General features: G+C 54.4%; 2 protein-coding genes and 1 long non-coding RNA gene across 4 annotated transcripts; 1 reads left to right on the top strand and 2 right to left on the bottom strand.

Moving 5' to 3' along the window:
* Positions 1 to 621: 621 nt before the first annotated feature.
* LOC138917657 (uncharacterized) lies at positions 622 to 5,435 on the bottom strand. The gene is made up of 2 exons (XR_011425965.1): positions 4,862 to 5,435; positions 622 to 3,889 (listed from the first exon to the last, which is right to left on the bottom strand). It is a non-coding gene; the product is annotated as an uncharacterized lncRNA (long non-coding RNA).
* TLX2 (T cell leukemia homeobox 2) lies at positions 3,725 to 6,567 on the top strand. Its single transcript, XM_023618836.2, has 3 exons — positions 3,725 to 4,911; positions 5,411 to 5,648; positions 5,745 to 6,567. Exons 1-3 carry the CDS (start codon positions 4,512 to 4,514, stop codon positions 5,959 to 5,961), a joined length of 855 nt encoding a protein of 284 aa, XP_023474604.1. The 5' UTR covers positions 3,725 to 4,511; the 3' UTR covers positions 5,962 to 6,567.
* A 1,057-nt stretch (positions 6,568 to 7,624) lies between these two features.
* Positions 7,625 to 14,423, bottom strand: DQX1 (DEAQ-box RNA dependent ATPase 1). 2 transcript variants are annotated; one of them, XM_001498853.6, is made up of 12 exons: positions 14,316 to 14,423; positions 13,694 to 13,949; positions 13,257 to 13,450; positions 12,458 to 12,842; positions 11,888 to 12,121; positions 11,699 to 11,798; positions 11,436 to 11,594; positions 11,161 to 11,352; positions 9,205 to 9,324; positions 8,831 to 9,021; positions 8,316 to 8,506; positions 7,625 to 8,095 (listed from the first exon to the last, which is right to left on the bottom strand). In XM_001498853.6, exons 2-12 carry the CDS (start codon positions 13,928 to 13,930, stop codon positions 7,939 to 7,941), a joined length of 2,160 nt encoding a protein of 719 aa, XP_001498903.5. In that variant the 5' UTR covers positions 13,931 to 13,949; positions 14,316 to 14,423; the 3' UTR covers positions 7,625 to 7,938. The 2 variants fall into 2 exon arrangements, with proteins under 2 accessions (XP_001498903.5, XP_070091345.1); XM_070235244.1 differs by lacking the exon at positions 14,316 to 14,423 and having other exon boundaries at positions 13,694 to 14,065.
* Between the last annotated feature and the right edge of the window lie 268 nt (positions 14,424 to 14,691).

The following is a 14,691-nucleotide window of genomic DNA, read 5'->3' as shown; positions in this document are numbered from 1 at the left end:
CAACATAGCAGCTCAGAGTGGTTCTGGTAAAACAGGAATGAAAAAGGACACAACAAAAGTTTTTTGAGTTAATGGATAAGTTTATTATCTTGATTGTGGGGATGGTTTCATGTGTCTATACATATGTCGAAATTTATCAAATTGTACTTTAAATATGTGCAGTTTATTGTGTCAGTTTTACCTTAAGAAAAATGTTAAAAATAAAATTAAACGATCAAGTGTCTTACTTTTTTGTTTAAAACCTTCAAGTAACTTCCCTTTTCAATCAGAATAAAAGCTAAAGTCCTTACAATGATCTTCATGGCCTTGCATGGTCTCTCACAGTCACTCAGTCTTTCCAGTCACACACAGCCCCTCACTGTTTGGTCCACAGATACACCAGGATATATATACTCCCACTGTCACCAGCTTGAAATGCTCAGATATCCAAATGGATCCTTTCTTACTTCAGGTCTTTACTCAATGAGGCCTTCAGTGACCACTCTAGATAAATCACACCCCCCACCACCCTTTCACTTCTTCTCCCCCTTCCTTGCTTTATTTTTCTTCTTAGAATTTATTATTAATATATTTTTTTCTTGTTTTTCACCTGCCTCCTCCACTCGAACGTATGTTTCTCAGTGGGGATTTTTTTTTTTCTGTTGTGTCTACAACTATATCTCCAGGGCCACATGAATAGTAGGTGTTCAATCAAAATTTTCTGGATGAATGAATGAATGAATGTAGATAGTGGCGATGACAGCCTAGATTAAGGTTTTGTCAGTGGAAATGGAAAGGAAGGGCTGTATATGAAACACTTCAAAGGAAAGCATAATAGGAGGAAGTGAATGAGGAGCTTGGGGGCGGGGGGAGCATGTTCTCCAGCCTGTTGCTCTTAAGCTAGCTGCAGCAAAGGAGCCAGAAGGCTGGAGCTGGCCAGGAGGTTAGAACAGAGGAGCTGGAGCACAAGTGTCAGAAGTAGGGATGGAGGTCTCAGAGTTTTCTGGGTAGATGTTCTAGATGGGACTATTGGAGTGGATGAAACCTGAGCAGATGTAGGGAGAGATAAAGCCGAAGTCTGAGCTTGGAAGTATGCTCACTCTTCAGTGGCAGAAGCAAAGGCAATGGAGGGAAAACATAAGCAGTGACTAGGAAAGTCCAAAGATGTAGCATAAGACAATATTATAGAAACCGAAAGGGGCATTTTAAGAAATGGTTGGTCATCAACAAAGTAAAACATGTCATAGAAGTCCTGGATAATGGACACTGGAAGTCTCTGAGAAAGGGTCAGTGTGGTGTAGTGAAGCCAGATTGCCATAGGTTAAAGAATAAGTGGTGAGGAAATGGAGGCAGTGTGTGGGGGCAGTACAAAGGAAAAGAAAAACAATTTCTCTTGAGTCAGGCAAAGATTTTGTCCAGATAATAGAGGCCTAAGACAGTTGAGGGTAGGAAAGACTAAGTTGATGAGAGAAATGATGGTACAGGAGCGGGGACCATCTTGAGGAAAGGACACTGCACCAAAAGCAGGAAGGAAGGGAAGGTACAAGAGCACAGGCTGGGAACTTGACCTCTTCCTGTGAAGCTGCAGGCTTGGAGGCCTGAAAACTCGGAGAGTTTAGGGGCCACATGCATGCAGGATATGGTGAGACAGATCCAAAGCGGTGTGTGTGGGAGGCGGGGCGCCGACTCCAGGGCCTCCATCTTAGACATAAACTAGCAGGAATCACTCTTTTCTGGGAAATCAGGGGATCAGAGAGCCAGAGGCAAGCAGAGAAATTCCTAGGACTGCCGCTGACAAAAGTGCATACCCTTTTGTTCTTGAAGTGGGGCACTGAAAATTTTTTCTCTTTTAACTCCCCAAAAGATCTGTATGTACTTCCGGGGGCTTGTGAGCATTGTCCTCAAAGGATCAGTTGGTCAGTCTCTGCATGGCAGTGCCATCTGTGCTGACCTCAAAAGGCAGGATGTACAGTACACATAGAAGCACGTAGACAGGTCTGCATGCTGCTGCTTTTTTCTCCTTCGTTGATTCACTCATTAATTCATTCAAGAAGGACTTACTCAGCTTGGTTAGAAACACACCAGTGCCCACCCTCTCCTCAGAGGCCCGCCCCCTAGAGTGGGAAAAGGGACAGACAGACTTCTAACTTGCAGGCCAGTCCCCTTCAGAGGCCTTTTCTACTTTGCTGTCTCCCTAGGCTCTCTGTTTTCCTCCGGGGGCAGTGGCCCATACCCTCTCTGGAGGTTTTGCCTGAACAGCAGAGGTTTCATGCTCCCTAGTAGCCCCACCCCTCCACTGCTGAGATGCGTGCTCCGGCTTCTGTGAAGGGCTAGGGGAGGTGATAATGTCTGTCTTCTCCACCAAGACAAAAACACAGCTGCAAAATTGGCAGGAGCCCCCCCACACCCCTCTTTCAGAAGGGGCAGGATGGGGGAAGGGCTGGAGAAATTGGATGATGGAGGTGGACAGGTTGGGGGAGGATGTCACATGTTATTAATGCTCAGTGCCTCCCTCCCCCATGGCTCACCCCCTTCAGACTGAGGCTTCTGAGAACACTGAGGTGTTCTTTGAACACTGGTGGCTTTGGGTGGGGAGAAAGCCCACTCCGTTCTTTCTCTTCTTTCTCTTCCTTCCCAGATGCCCAAATATCATTCCTGGTTCCCTGGAGAGAAAAGACCTCTCACCCTGCCCCAGGCACCAGGCTGCCAGCCCATCTGCTGGGGAAAACAGAGGGGCAGAGTCTTTCCCAGGAGATCCTGGAAGATCCGTGCTCCCAGGGAGACCCATCTACTAGACTTAGAAGGCGTTTCGGTTCACACGGGTAACCGGCAGCCTGGAGCTGAGCACCGGTGTGGGCTAGGGTGAGGGGCTAGGTCTGGCACAGCGGGGCGGAGTCCTTCGGCCACCACGTGTCAGAGGCAGGCCGAGCTGCTCATCGGTGCCCACCCGCCACTGGGTGGTAGGCACATCCCCCTCCTTGCGCCCAGTCTCACCGGCTCGGAGGCGCCAGGGCCCCCCCGGGGCCGGGGCGGGCCGGGGAAGGTAATGTAATTCCGACCCAGCTAACCCGATTATGGCGGCCTGCACCGGGCCGGGCGGCGGCGGGGGCGGGTCTAAGGCGCAGGGGCCCGCCCGGCCGGGGGTCCCATTCCAGGGAAGGACGCAGAGTTCACACACTCCCAGCTTTTGGGTCGGCAGCCAGAGGTCACAAGGTCACCGAGCAGCTTCGGTCTTTCCCCACCTCACTTCTCTGACACGCTCCAGGCACAGTTTCTGGGACTTTGGGTGGGGTGAAGCGTCTATGGGAAGTGAAGCAGCTGGGACCCTCCGAAGGTTTCAGTGAGGTCCTATGTGTCGCCTGTGGCGATTTCGTCCTTCTGCCTTTGATGGGGGGAGTGTGTGAGAATAGATTTCCTAGGCGCAGAGTGGAGGGGCAGAATCCCGCATTGGTGCTCCCCTGTCGGGGACAGAACCCCAGCCCCAAGCTCCCACCGGCCTGCATTGGCCCGGGTTGAGCCACGGGTCTGCTTTACACCTATTTCAGAAAAAACGAAATTTTAAGAAACACAGGGCACTGATTACGGGCGCTCCTGGAAGGAGCTAGGGCCCCTACGCAAGAGGCCGGGAGGTGCACCAGGATCACCGGTCTAGAGTGGTTGTTCCCCGCCCCAGCCCACCGGACCCTCCCTGCCACCCCCTTCCCACACCTGTCCTCCTCCCTGGCCTCCAACTCGCCGGTGCGCCGTTCCCCAACAGCTTCCCATCGCAGCCAGGAAGCCACAACGAGATTTGGTCTTCAAGGACACTTAGGCGGGGGCCACAACGAATCCGAGAGTCGGCAGGCAGGACCCATCGGGAGGTGAAGAATAGGGGCTGTGGGAGGAGGCACCTGCGAGGAAGCCGGTGGGGCTGAGGAAGCCCAAAGACAGAGGCCGGTGAGGATGGAGTTGCGGTGCTCATCTCGGCTGACTCAGCGTGCAGCGGCCCGTACTCTGGCCCCTCCCGTGCTGAGCCTGGCTCCTAACACCCTCACCACCACCCCCTCAACCCCCACCATTCCCGCTGGCCAGTCTTCCCCGCGCTTGGCGCAAACAGGCGTCTCTTCCCCTTTAACGGGCCCGGCCCCGCCCCTGCCCTACCCCCAGCCCCCACTGCCCACCGAGGCTGATCTGTCAGTCACTGCCCCAGCCGGAGCCGGCCAACCCTATCCACCCCGGACTCGGGCAGAGGCCCCGGCAGCCCAGCGTCCATCCGCGCTTCAGAGCCAGCAAGGGCGCTCCTGGGGCCCCGGCAGGTCGCGCTCCCCAGGGATGCAAGTCCCTGTGCCGACGCCCGGCAGAGGCCGGCACGAGCGCGGCTACTCCGGGTGCACAGGGATGAAGCCGTCCCGGGGTCCCCGGCGCCCCGCCGTGGCCAGCCCCGCGGGCCCCTGAGGTCGCCGCCCCGAGCGCTCCTCTGCTGGGCTCCCAGAGCTGCCTGGGGCGTCCTCCCCAACCGCCGAACCTCCTGCGGTCCTCCCTGACCCGGACCCATGGAGCCGGCGGTGCTGGCCTCGCACAACCTCCCGCACCACGAGCCAATCAGCTTCGGCATCGACCAGATCCTGAGCTGCCCAGAACCCCCCGGGAGCGGTCTAGGCCCGGGTCGCCAGGGCCAGGGCCATGGGGAGAGTGCGGCGTTCTCGGGTGGATTTCACGGAGCCTCCAGCTACAGCCCCGCGGGCTCGCTGGCCCCGCTGCCCGGTAGCTCCGGCGTGGGCCCGGGCGGCGTGATCCGCGTCCCGGCGCACCGCCCGCTGCCAGTGCCGCCGCCCGCGGGAGGCGCGCCTGCGGTGCCTGGACCCTCGGGCTTGGGCGGCGCCGGGGGCCTAGCGGGACTCACCTTCCCTTGGATGGACAGCGGCCGCCGCTTTGCCAAGGACCGGCTCACGGGTGAGGTTACCCGACCCCTCCAGCGTCGTGCCGCACACTGACTCGGTTTCCTCATCTTTGATCCTTCTGCTCCAACTCAAGGTCCCCTTTCATAGCCCCCCATCATCCCAGGGCATCCTCCCCTAACTTGTATCTCTCCGTCCCGCTGCTGAGAGGCGATGGGGAGGGAGCTGCCGTCGATGCCCGCGTCCTCCGCTGCAGTCCACTGTCCACACCGCGGGGAGGGCAGGGCGAAGTTAGGGGACGTCTCTCCCTCACTCAGGGGGAGGGCCGTTTCTGCCGGGGCCCTTTTTTGTCTAGGGCAGGGCGAAGTTAGGGGACGTCTCTCCTTCAGTCAGGGGGAGGGCCGTTTCTGCCGGGGCCCTTTTTTGTCTGATGCGGGGCCGAGCTTGGGCACCCGGCAGCCCCAAGCGCGGGCGCTCCGCGGCCTGGGCAGCCGAGCCCTCAGCGACACCTTGGGCCACCCCCAAACGCTGCCTTGCTTTCTCCCTCCCTGTAGCCGCTCTCTCGCCCTTCTCCGGGACGCGCCGCATAGGCCACCCCTACCAAAACCGGACCCCGCCGAAGCGGAAGAAGCCGCGCACGTCCTTCTCCCGCTCGCAGGTGCTGGAGCTGGAGCGGCGCTTCCTACGCCAGAAGTACCTGGCCTCGGCCGAGAGGGCGGCGCTGGCCAAGGCCCTGCGCATGACCGACGCTCAGGTCAAGACGTGGTTCCAGAACCGGCGCACCAAGTGGCGGTGAGGCGGGGGTGGGCGAGGGGTCGCGGGCGGAGTCAGGTGGCGGCGCGGGCGGTGCGAGCAGCCTCGCTGACCCCCGCGTCTCCGCCCGCCCAGGCGCCAGACGGCGGAGGAGCGCGAGGCGGAGCGGCACCGCGCGGGCCGGCTGCTCCTGCACCTGCAGCAGGACGCGCTCCCGCGGCCGCTGCGGCCGCCGCTGCCCCCGGACCCGCTCTGCCTGCACAACTCGTCGCTGTTCGCGCTGCAGAACCTGCAGCCCTGGGCCGAGGACAACAAGGTGGCATCCGTGTCCGGGCTCGCCTCGGTGGTGTGAGCGACGCCTGCTCGACCGGCCGAGGGCTCTTTTCCGAACCGAGGCGCCGCGTGGAGCACCCAGCTGCCCAAGCTGTGGTCCCGTGGCAGCGGAGCGCGTGAGGAGGAGCTGGCCCTCAGGCTACCGTCGAGGGCTCCTCGGCCACCGCGGGCTCCCAGGCCAGTGTTGCGCGGTTGCCCAGCGCACTTAGACGCGGCCTTTCCCGCCATTTTTCATGCAGACCGTTGCACAGAGGCTGGAACCTCGGGCGCCAAGAGGGCGGGACCTGTAGGACGGTAGCCAATGAGGTGCGGGGATGGGGGCGGGCTGGCCAATGGGAGCTGCTCTCCTGAGGGACTCCGGACTCTTCCGTGGGTGGGTCGGAGCTGGGGTACCCCGGAGCCGGAGCCGGTTAAAAGCCGCGTTGGGATGGGGCAGCGGCAGCCCGAGCTGCCTGGGTCTGTACCAAAGGTGTGAAGGAAGGAAGGAAGGTGTCAACGACAGCGGAGTAGTGGAGGAGGCGCTGGAGAGCTAGGGTCTCACTGACTGTGACAGGAACCAGGGGGTTATCCACGCCGGGCATCTCATCCTTCAACTGTAAAATAATCGCTAAGGATTCCTTCCTGACTTTGAGCCTCATGTTGTCCGTGTATGTTCAACTGCTGACTACGTCCTACCACTTCAGCCTCACAAGGCGCCTGGGCGGCAGGCGAGGCAGATACTTATATCCCCGATGAAAGAGAAAATCTAGGAACACTAATCTGGCTGGGTGTCCCTCAGGGATGGAGAGGGGAGAGGGGGGAAGCAGTGGGCAAAGTTAATGGGCCCAGTGGAGTTAGGGTGAGCAGAATTTGGCAAATAATTAGGAAGTGACACACCTAAGAAGAATCAAAGATAATTCCAAGGTTGGAAATATAGAGGATCAGGAAATCAATGGTGTTGTGGACGATGAAGGGCAATTGGGAAGATAGGAGCAAGATTAACTCTGTAGGCAAAACTAAATCCTAGACCTAGAGAGAATAAGTTCTGGAAAAGCACCGTTGCAGGAGGTCACTGACATCCACATAGAGGTGAAGACAGATGGAATGACGAATCTTCAAGGGAGGAAACTCTGAGAAGAAAAGCAGAATTCTAACGATAAAATCTTTCCACCAAATTCTACAAAGACATTTACAATGTGCAAGATGATGGAGGAGAGCAAAGTTAAGAGTCCAAGGGAAGAAAAGGGAAAGGTGTACCCAACTGGAAAGAAAGGAAAACATGGTGTTCCTGAAGTTGTTAGAAAGACTTTAGCTTGTGGGTGGGCCAGGGGCTGCTGGGAAGCTGTTGATGGGAAGTTGAGAGTTTGGGAATGGTTGCAATAGCTCTGAGGTTTATGAAGGGGCAGGATTTAAGTTTCATGAGGATGAAAGGGAAGATTTTGTCTGATTCCTATATTCTTCCTCCCCTGGAGGCAGGAGCAGTGTGATAGAAGGAAGTGAGATTTATGCAGGGTCAAAGGCCAATTGTAGTCAAACTTCTCGTGTTCTGGGTTAGTGACAGCTAGGTTGGTCATAGCACAAAGGCCTGACCAGAGGTGGGAATCGGGCAAGAGGATATCTCTGGAGGAGTTGGCCCTGAGTCTTTGATATTGTCATCTCTAACTCATGGATGTTGTATATGCTGCTGCAGAACCAAACTCAAATTTGACACCATAGAAAAAGACCTTTTATAGACCAAAAGGGAGCACAAGGATGGGTTTGGCATAAATTGGGGTTATGGGGAGTATGTCAGTTCCTCTCCAATAAATAGAAGAAAGCTAAGGAAAGGGTTCTACCCTATGTAGACTGCGGCTTACCCGATTGCCTCTACTCCCAGCCCATCGTTTGTTGAGACTTAGGTTCCAGGATTTACATTTGACCCTAAACTGTGGGCCTCTAAATCTGGCTGGCTGCCTTGGTGCTAGCCTGAGGGAGGATCTGATGTGATGAGATGAGCTCAGCTCTATTCCTTGGCAGGTCACTGCAGGACACAGGCATTTCCAAGCTCTTGGGTGGAGGAGGATTCACTCCCTGTAGAAGAATCTGCCATTTCTTCCCTCAGCTGGTTCAGGAGGTCTCTGCTTTCACTGGGGGGCAAGTTACTCAGGAAGTATGGAGGGGCCAATTCCACCAGCCTGACAGAGAGACTCATAATTAGATGATTTCTGTATCCTCTCTTATAATGCAGCTTCTTAAACTTCTCACTACCCCTTCCACAAACCTTGTCTCCTCAAATCATATGCTACTACAAATCACTATGATCCCTTCCTCTTCTTAGGGTTCTCTAACTTCCCAGCCATAATTTTGGCCCCAGGAAAAGGAATGGGCGATGTAGGATGGTGTCAGGGAACTCACATCTGTGGCTGGATCTCAGAAACAATGGAAAGGCAGTTGTCTTTGGAAATGGAGAAATTGTGGTAAAGCACCCACGGTGGGGGTCTGGCTGGAGCGCGGCGGCTTCGGTAGCAGCAGTATGGGGAGAGCTGGGCCACATGCTTATGGGTTAGGAGCAGGTAATTTCCAGTCCCATCTGTGTCTCGGGCCACCTCATTGAAAGGCAAAGATATTGAAGGAATAAGTGAGAGAGAAGCAGACAGTAGAAGAAAGAAAAGGGGGCTGAGAAGGAATTAGTAAGGGTGGTGAAAGTATTAAAAGTAAGGCATTATCTCTAGGTGTTACAGTCCCTCTCACACCATATGGCGTTTTCCATAGCCCCTTGTACTACAAAGACTCAAAGGAAAAGTTTCTCCTGGTTCTAAAGAATCCTTTGAGTGGCCAACTGGACCCCAGTTTTAGAGGTGGTATACCAATCTTTGGTCCCTCTGCCTTCTGCTCCTTTTATGACCCTCACCCCAACTCTTCCCCCTAACCTTGAGGAAGTATCCTGACACCAGTGCTTTCTGAAGGTCTCTGCGATTCTGCTCAGAGCCAAAGGCTGGTTGGGACAAAGGAAGTTCAATTCGTTGCATGAGTTCTAGGAGTTCTCCTCGAAGTATATGGGCTTGGCACAAAGCTGTCCAGTTTAGACCCCGAGCCTGGCACCAAGCCTTGTCTGCTCCACCTAGGAGAGGAAAGGAGTGGAAACTTCAGCTACAACTAAAGTCCCTGAGATCACCGAAAGAACTCAACCCTTGGCCAAAGGCCTCTTCTTCCTGGGCAGAGAGATCTGTCAGCTGGTTGTACACCACTTCCCCTCTTGGGAAAACCTGGGATTCTATAAGAGGATGCAGAGTGGGCCACTCACTCTGTATAAAGGCTTCATACACCTGAATCAGAGAGCTGTGATCACCATCTGCATGTTCCAGGGCCCGTCGCAAGGCAGCTTCTTCTGCACAGAGCGGAGGACTGGTAAACCCAGGGGCAGCTGGAGGCAGAAGAGAGGAAGGTTGATTTGGGAAATGAGACAAGAGAGCAGTACAGGTAGGACACTGAAAAGGTAGAACTGTCACTTTGGGAGCTTTATTCAAAAGACATTGATGACTTCTAGGTGCTATGCACTTTATCAGACATTGGAGATAAATAAATGAAAGGCAGTCTCTGCCCTCAGGGAGCTTAGAGTCCGGTGGGAGAGAAGAACAAGTAAACAAACTTGATTGGTGTGGGGGCCAACAGCTGAAGTCTGAGTAGGAATTAGCTTGGTGGAGAAGGGACAGAGAGAGTATTCTAGACTGTGGGAACAGCAAGGCACAGAAGTGAGTAGCCTGGCATATTTGGAGAATTACAAGCACCTTGTATAAGTGGAGGGAATGGCGTGTGTGGCAGAGTAGCAGGAGATAAAGCTAGAGAGGTAGGTACGGGGGCCAGGCCATGAGAGGCTGGATGTGCCATGCAAATGAGTTTACATTCTGTCTGGGAGGTACAGAATAGCTGCTGAAGAAGAGCTTTTAAGTAAGAGAGTCCATGTGTTTGAAGTTGTTCACAGGAGTAGTTAGGAGGCTACTAAAGGAATCCAGCTGAGCAGTGACGAGGATCTAACATGGGCACTGACAGTGAGTATGGTGAAGAGCAGACGAATTAAAAAAACCATTTAGGAGATAAAAATGAAAGAGCCTGGAGAAAGATTAGTCTAGATGACTAGATTAGAATGATAGTGGAGCTGCAGAGATGATGGTATGATTTTGTGGTGGTGGTGAGGTGTGCTTGAGGGGGCTGCCCGGTGGCGCAGCGATTAAGTGCGCATGTTCTGCTTTGGCGGCTCGGGGTTTGCCGGTTTGGATCCCGGGTGTGGACACGGCACTGCTTGGCAAGCAACGCTGTGGTAGGCGTCCCACATATAAAGTAGGGGAAGATGGGCATGGATGTTAGTTCAGGGCTAGTCTTCCTCAGCAAAAAGAGGAGGATTGGCAGTAGTTAGCTCAGGGCTAATCTTCCTTAAAAAAAAGAAAGAAAGAAAGAAAGTGCTTGAGTTCAGTTCTGGGCTGAGGTACTATGGACCTCTGGTAGAAATGTCTGTCAAAAGTCAGATATATAAATCTAAGATTCAGAAGAATGGTATTGGCAGGGAGATACAAGGTTTGGAAATTTTAAGTGTAAAGGTGACACTTCTGACCATGGGTGTGGATGAACTTGCTCAGAGAGTTCAGGGAGTGAGAAGATAAAAGGGGCAAGGATAGAACCCTGAAGTCCAACTTCCAGTGGGTGAGCAGAGGACAAAGAGCCCCAGGAAGAGGTTAAAGGGATGGCTAGAAAGGTAGGATGGAAACTGCAAGGAGTGGGTCACAGAGGCTCAGGGAAGGGGCAGTTTCAAGGTGGGAGTGGTTGCCATTCTCAAGTGTCAAAAGAAGGTCATGAATAAGGGCTTACAAGTGCTCACTGGATTAGGTCTCTGGGAGGTCACTAGTGAGCTGAAGGTCATTTCAGTAGTTGTGTTGGGCCTGAAGCTGGAATGCAGTGGGTGAGGAATACACTAGATAGAACAGGATAGAGATTATTCTGTAGAGCTGAAGGGGAGTACCGGGTTGAGGAAGAGAGGTATGGAGTTTAGTAATAACAGATAGGAGAGATTTCAGCAAGTTAAGGGGCAAGAACCAGCAGAGGGAAAAGGCTAGAGATAGGAGAGGGTTAAGTGATCAAGTCTTGTTCTTTAGGCACTGTGAGGGGTGGAGGCTGGAGCTTAGGGTAAGGGCCAGCCTTAAGAGACCAAAATACCCAGGGGAGGACTGAAGTGGCCGTGAGAGGCAGAGAGAGAGGTAATTTATACCGGTGAGCATGGCGGCGAGGGTGAGCATCTCATCCACACAGTCAAACTCGCACGAGGCCAGCAGGGCTTTGGCCAGCTCAGGGGGCAGGGGGAACTCTGAAAGGATGACTCCCAGGTCTGACAGGTCACCGTCATCATCCAGGGCTGCCAGATAGTCTAGGTCTTCCAGGGCCTGCATCAGTGCTTCTGGAGCTGGTGAGGAAACAGGGCTGACAAGGCAGGGGTCCCAGAGCCTGGCGGTCACATGTTAGGACTTGGGTAGGATGGGTGCTCACCAGGCTGGTCCAGGAAGTGACACTCCCCTGGCTCTGCAATCTGTCTCCTCTTTAGTAGTAATAGCAGGGGGCTCAGATTCTCCTCACACACCCTGGGTTGGGGCAGTGGGGGAGCCTCTAGTTCTAGGAAGGACTTAGGATACAGGCAGAAGCAGGATCCTGAGGGGAGAAAGACCTGGGAAAGAAGACCACTGTAGATTTCTCAGGGCTGGCGTGTTGGTGCCTCTGTCGTGTTTGACCTCAGGGAGGGCAAAGGCTCTTACCTGGTGGGACCCCTCTTGCCCGCAGTCGTCTTGCCTCTGCCTGACACCTGCTGATTGGCCTCAATACTTGGGATTCTGCTCGGATCTGAGGATTGTACACCTGTCACCACCCCCCAATCCAAGTCAAGACAGATCAGAGCAGGCCATTTCCATCTTTAGTCCCCACATGCCCTCATCTCTCTCACTCACACTTCGAAGCTCCAGTCCTGAGTCGATGACATGTCGGATGGAAGGGAGGGAGAAGGAGAAGTCAGCCAGCCAGTGAGTGACCACGACCTTTCGGGCACCCGAGTCTATGTCCTGGTACACAGCCTGAATGGCTTGACCATGGCCTGGGTGAAGGGGCAGCACCTGTGGTGGAGGCCTTTGGAGAGCCAAGTGCCCTGCCTCCCTGGACAAGGATTCACAGCACAGGGAAATTTCCTGAGGAAAGGGGCAGGGCATTAGGACAGTTCTCACCTTTTTGGGTCACAGACCCCTTTGAAAAACTGATGAAAGCTATGGCCCTTCACTCTGAAAAAATGCACATACTCACAAAGGTGGGGGTGTTATAACTTCAGGAATTCACTGAACCACAAATCTCTGCATTAGATGGGATCAAAAAGAGGGTGGTAGACCTCTAGCCTGAAATCCTTGAGTTTTCCCTCAGGACCCCAACAGGGAGTAAACCCTACAACTCTAATGTTCCTAACAAGCACTGCTCCCGTCCCCCGGGCCAGGCAGCTGGTACATGAGTACCTCCTTTTGCAGCCCTTTTACCTCCTCACTGGGCAGGTACACAAGCACATCTCCTGGAGCTTCCTGCTGACACAATTCAAGCACGGCTTGGCAGGCAGCTTCTACTCGATCAGTGGGGACAGAGTCCCTGTAGATGGGAGTGGGACACTCGCCAGGCCCTCTGGGTACATGCACAATAGGAGGATTGCCCCAGAAGGCTTGGAGCTTAGGTTCAAGGGCTGGGTCAGTAACCACAATCACTCTAGGGTCCCCTGGAAGGTTTCCCAGCTTGGCATCTCGCAGCAGCCCCTGGAGCAAGTCTGAGGCCACTGACCGCTCCTGAGCCTCATCCAGCACCAGTACATCCCAGGCTCCAGTGCCCCGGGTCGAGGCCACCTCCTGCAGAAGCAGCCTGTCCCAGCAAAACCTGTTGACATTGGCAGTAGGCAGAGGAGTCAGTGTGGACACTGACCAGCCCCAGAAGTCCAAGCGAGCTTCTCCCCAAGGGGCCTAGACTTTGATAGTGAAGGTCAGAAAAAGACCTTGTGACTGACTTCCTGAGCCTGTGGACTCATAACTGTGACCCCCAACCCCCAAAACAAGGGTGACACTTTGTTCTCAAGCTGTACTCCAGCTAGGAAAGCAAGACTTTCGTGATGAGGGTGAGGTTGAATGTCTGAGTCCCTAGCAGGTGTTAAAGGGCTTAATTCAGCAGTTGCATCATGCATGATTTCAAGGGTGAGCTGGGCTGAGGGAGGGTATGGTGAGATGTCAGAGAACTGGGCTTGTTTCTACTGGGTGAGGGGAATCAGATATGGGTCAGGCCTGCAGGAGGCCCCACCTGAGTAGGGTGTCAGGCCCAGTGCAGTCCTCCTGGGGGATGCTGTATCCAACCTCATGGCCCAGGGTCAGGTCCATCTCATCAGCAACCCGCAGGGCCAGGCTCAGGGCTGCCAGCGGGTAGGGCTGAGTGACAGTTACCTGGCCCTTCTGGAACCCCCTGGCCAGTACAAACTCTGCACACCACTGAGGGATCTGGGGTAGGGGTGGGGAAGGACAACCAGTCAGTGAAATACAGGACTTCAGTTAGAAATGCTGGGGGAGCTATAGCCAGTTTAATCTCCTGATTTAGGGAGTCCCCTGGTCCTTCACCAGCCACCCTAACCAGTCTCCCTTTGCCCACCTCCCCTCTCACCCCTTGCAGCCCAACCCCCTTTGTCCAGGGAAGGGCCAGTTCCCTAGTCCCTCCCTTTGTCCAATCCCAGAATCTCCCCCCACCTGGGTGCTCTTGCCAGAGCCAGGCTCTCCAGACACCAGCACCACTCCACTGGGGCTACTCTCCAATTGCTCCAAGAAGATAAAGCGAGCAGCCCAGATGGGCAAGGCTCGGCGCTGCTCAAGCAGCTCGTAGTAGCGAGAAGAGAAAGGGAGCCCATCAAAGGGGTTCACAGCCAGTCCAGACTCCCCAGGGCTTGGGCCAGACTCCTCTGCCAGCCCGAGAAGCTGAAAGGCCATGGTGGCTGATTGCCAGGACCTACAGAAGGCAGGGCAGTCATTAAGGGCTCATATTTGGTGGCTGACACCATCTTCCCACCTCAGCCCTGATCCCTAACCTGTACCCTCAGGTGATAATGCACTGGGGTCCATCCTTCCCAGCATTTCTTGCCTGCTAGGGAATAGTGAAGACTTGAGTCTCCAAGTAAGGAACTATCAAAAGTGGACTATTACCCTGTAGTCAGACAGTAACAATCCTGTGACTAATACGGGTCCTCAGGGGCAGCAGGAATTATGTGAGACCTGTTAACCTGTGAGGAGGTCCCCAGGAGAAAAGGATAAAGAATAAGAAGAGGAGGGGAGACAGGAACTGGGGAACAGGGCCACAAGGATCCTGGATTCAAACCTGCTTGCAGCTGTGAGACGCGTCAGGATGGCAGCCAGTTCGAGACCCACCCAGCCAGTCACCACCAACCCTGGCCTGGGTGAAGTACAAAGGTAAATTCCGGCTCCACCCTGGGGCTTGGCTCAAATGTTGAATCATAAAGACTGGTTTTGGGGTGGGGCCATTTGCTCCACCTTATTTAACACAGTCAGGAGCCTATGGAAAACAGGCTCCAGCCACCACACTGAGCATGTGTGAACTCTATAAACACCTGTGTACTGTGCTCATTAGTGAAGGGCATTCTGGGACTTGTAGTTTTGCAGCTGTTTCTTCACAAATCAGGGCTCAACACCCAAGTTACAGTCCAGTTGCTGCTGAGTCTTCAGTTCAGTTACAC

Source organism: Equus caballus, chromosome 15 (genome assembly GCF_041296265.1).
Source record: "Equus caballus isolate H_3958 breed thoroughbred chromosome 15, TB-T2T, whole genome shotgun sequence".
In the NCBI taxonomy this organism is placed as follows: Eukaryota; Metazoa; Chordata; class Mammalia; order Perissodactyla; family Equidae; genus Equus; species Equus caballus.
The sequence above is the reverse complement of the archived record's forward strand: the minus strand, read 5'-3'. Positions and strand labels throughout refer to the sequence as shown.